Below are 1,537 nucleotides of genomic sequence, written 5' to 3'. Positions count from 1 at the left end.
GCCAGAACGGTTGCTAATTCTTTGAGCAATCTGGGATGGAAGCCGTCTGGTCCACATGACTTGTTGGGAGTTAGAGCTACCAGGTGCTTGAGAAACTCTTCATAGTGTATTTCGATCCATCGTGTCTCAACCTGATGAATCTCTGTAAGAGAATACCAGTTACGTGATATTTCTTTCTGGAACTGGTCTTTTAGCGCATTTTCTCAATTGTGAAAAAGGCGCTCGTCATGTCCGTCCGTCTGTCTGTCCGTCCGTCCGTGACTTTTCGTTTTCGTCGACGAGAAAATGCGCTCTCCCTCACTCACTGCAGTGAGTACTGAGTTTTATTTTTTAATTATGACTTATTGTCATATACCCATATGCAACAATACCCTACATGCAGAGAAAAAAAAACGTGTAAAGTTTCCGAAGTTGCGGAATTGTACCTTGTACTCACTCAAACCATGGCAAATTTTTGTTGCATGAATCTGATAGTTCTGATTCAAGTCAACCATTTCCAATTTTCCATACACAATAAAGGAACAAAACAGGTGTGGGGTCACGATGATTAAAGCAATTCTTGTATTCAACAACCACGGAAAACCAAGGCTTAGCAAGTTTTACCAATATTTTGTAAGTATGTCGTTTTTAAGCAACTCAACTTACCTGGTTCCTGCTTGCACTTGCAGTGCTACAGTTTACTGTTCTAAAATCAGATATTCCTTACTCCGAAAATAGTAAGTTAGTAACCATTCCATTAAAGGAATACCCAAATGCAGCCATAATTTCAAAAATCACAGGCAAGTATAATTGCTTCAAGGCTGATTCTCAAATATTGTAGACAAAAAATTATTGTTTGTCTTAATTTTTTCAGGACGTAGCCCATTACAATGAAATTCCAAGTTCCAACATAATTATTAGTCAACCCATCTGAACTCTCAAGTTGAGTCAAGTGCCATAGGGATAATAACTATTTCAGTTATAATTTCTTTGCAGAATGAAGAACTACAACAGCAGATAATCAAAGAAACTTTCCAACTAGTTTCTAAGAGAGATGACAATGTCTGCAACTTTTTGGAAGGGGGAAGGTATGTTTATAATGTTTAATTCTAATTCAATGGTCTGCTTTGTACAATCAATATCTATGCCTCTTAAATATTAAAATATCACTGTACAAGAACAAGAGAAAATTCACAACAATGGTGGCAGGCCCGATTGGAAATTTAAGGTAATGATCAGGAGTACTGCTTTTCAAAATTCTCACGGAATTACACCAAACCGCCATAAGCCATTGCACGGATTTTGTAAGAGATCTTGAACATTCTCACGGAATTGCTATGTTTTCACGATTCATCATTTAAACAACTAACATCTCAATTTCGTCTAAAAAAAGATTACTCATTACGTTGCCTTAATCCTTGAGCGTAGAAAATAAACACCTAAAATGTTTTAGTGTACTGAATTAGAATTACTGCATCCATTGCACCTTCTTCAACCATGGTGGAATTCTGACAAGAGAGATACTTATGGCGCTCCGGGGGGGGGGGGGGGGGGCCCC

General features: G+C 38.1%; 1 protein-coding gene across 1 annotated transcript in view; it reads left to right on the top strand.

Annotated features, from left to right (window-relative positions):
- The first annotated feature begins 422 nt into the window (after positions 1–422).
- LOC108681279 (AP-3 complex subunit sigma-2) overlaps positions 423–1,537 on the top strand; it is a 12,168-nt gene continuing 11,053 nt past the window's right edge. The window contains exons 1-2 of the mRNA XM_018170301.2: positions 423–612; positions 976–1,067. Of these exons, the coding sequence (XP_018025790.1) occupies positions 544–612; positions 976–1,067 (161 nt within the window). The 5' untranslated portion in view covers positions 423–543. The remainder of the gene's footprint in view (positions 613–975; positions 1,068–1,537) is intronic.

Source organism: Hyalella azteca, unplaced genomic scaffold (genome assembly GCF_000764305.2).
Source record: "Hyalella azteca isolate HAZT.00-mixed unplaced genomic scaffold, Hazt_2.0.2 contig2748, whole genome shotgun sequence".
Taxonomy (NCBI): Eukaryota; Metazoa; Arthropoda; class Malacostraca; order Amphipoda; family Hyalellidae; genus Hyalella; species Hyalella azteca.
Note: the sequence above shows the minus strand (reverse complement) of the source record. Positions and strands in the feature narration are given on the sequence as shown.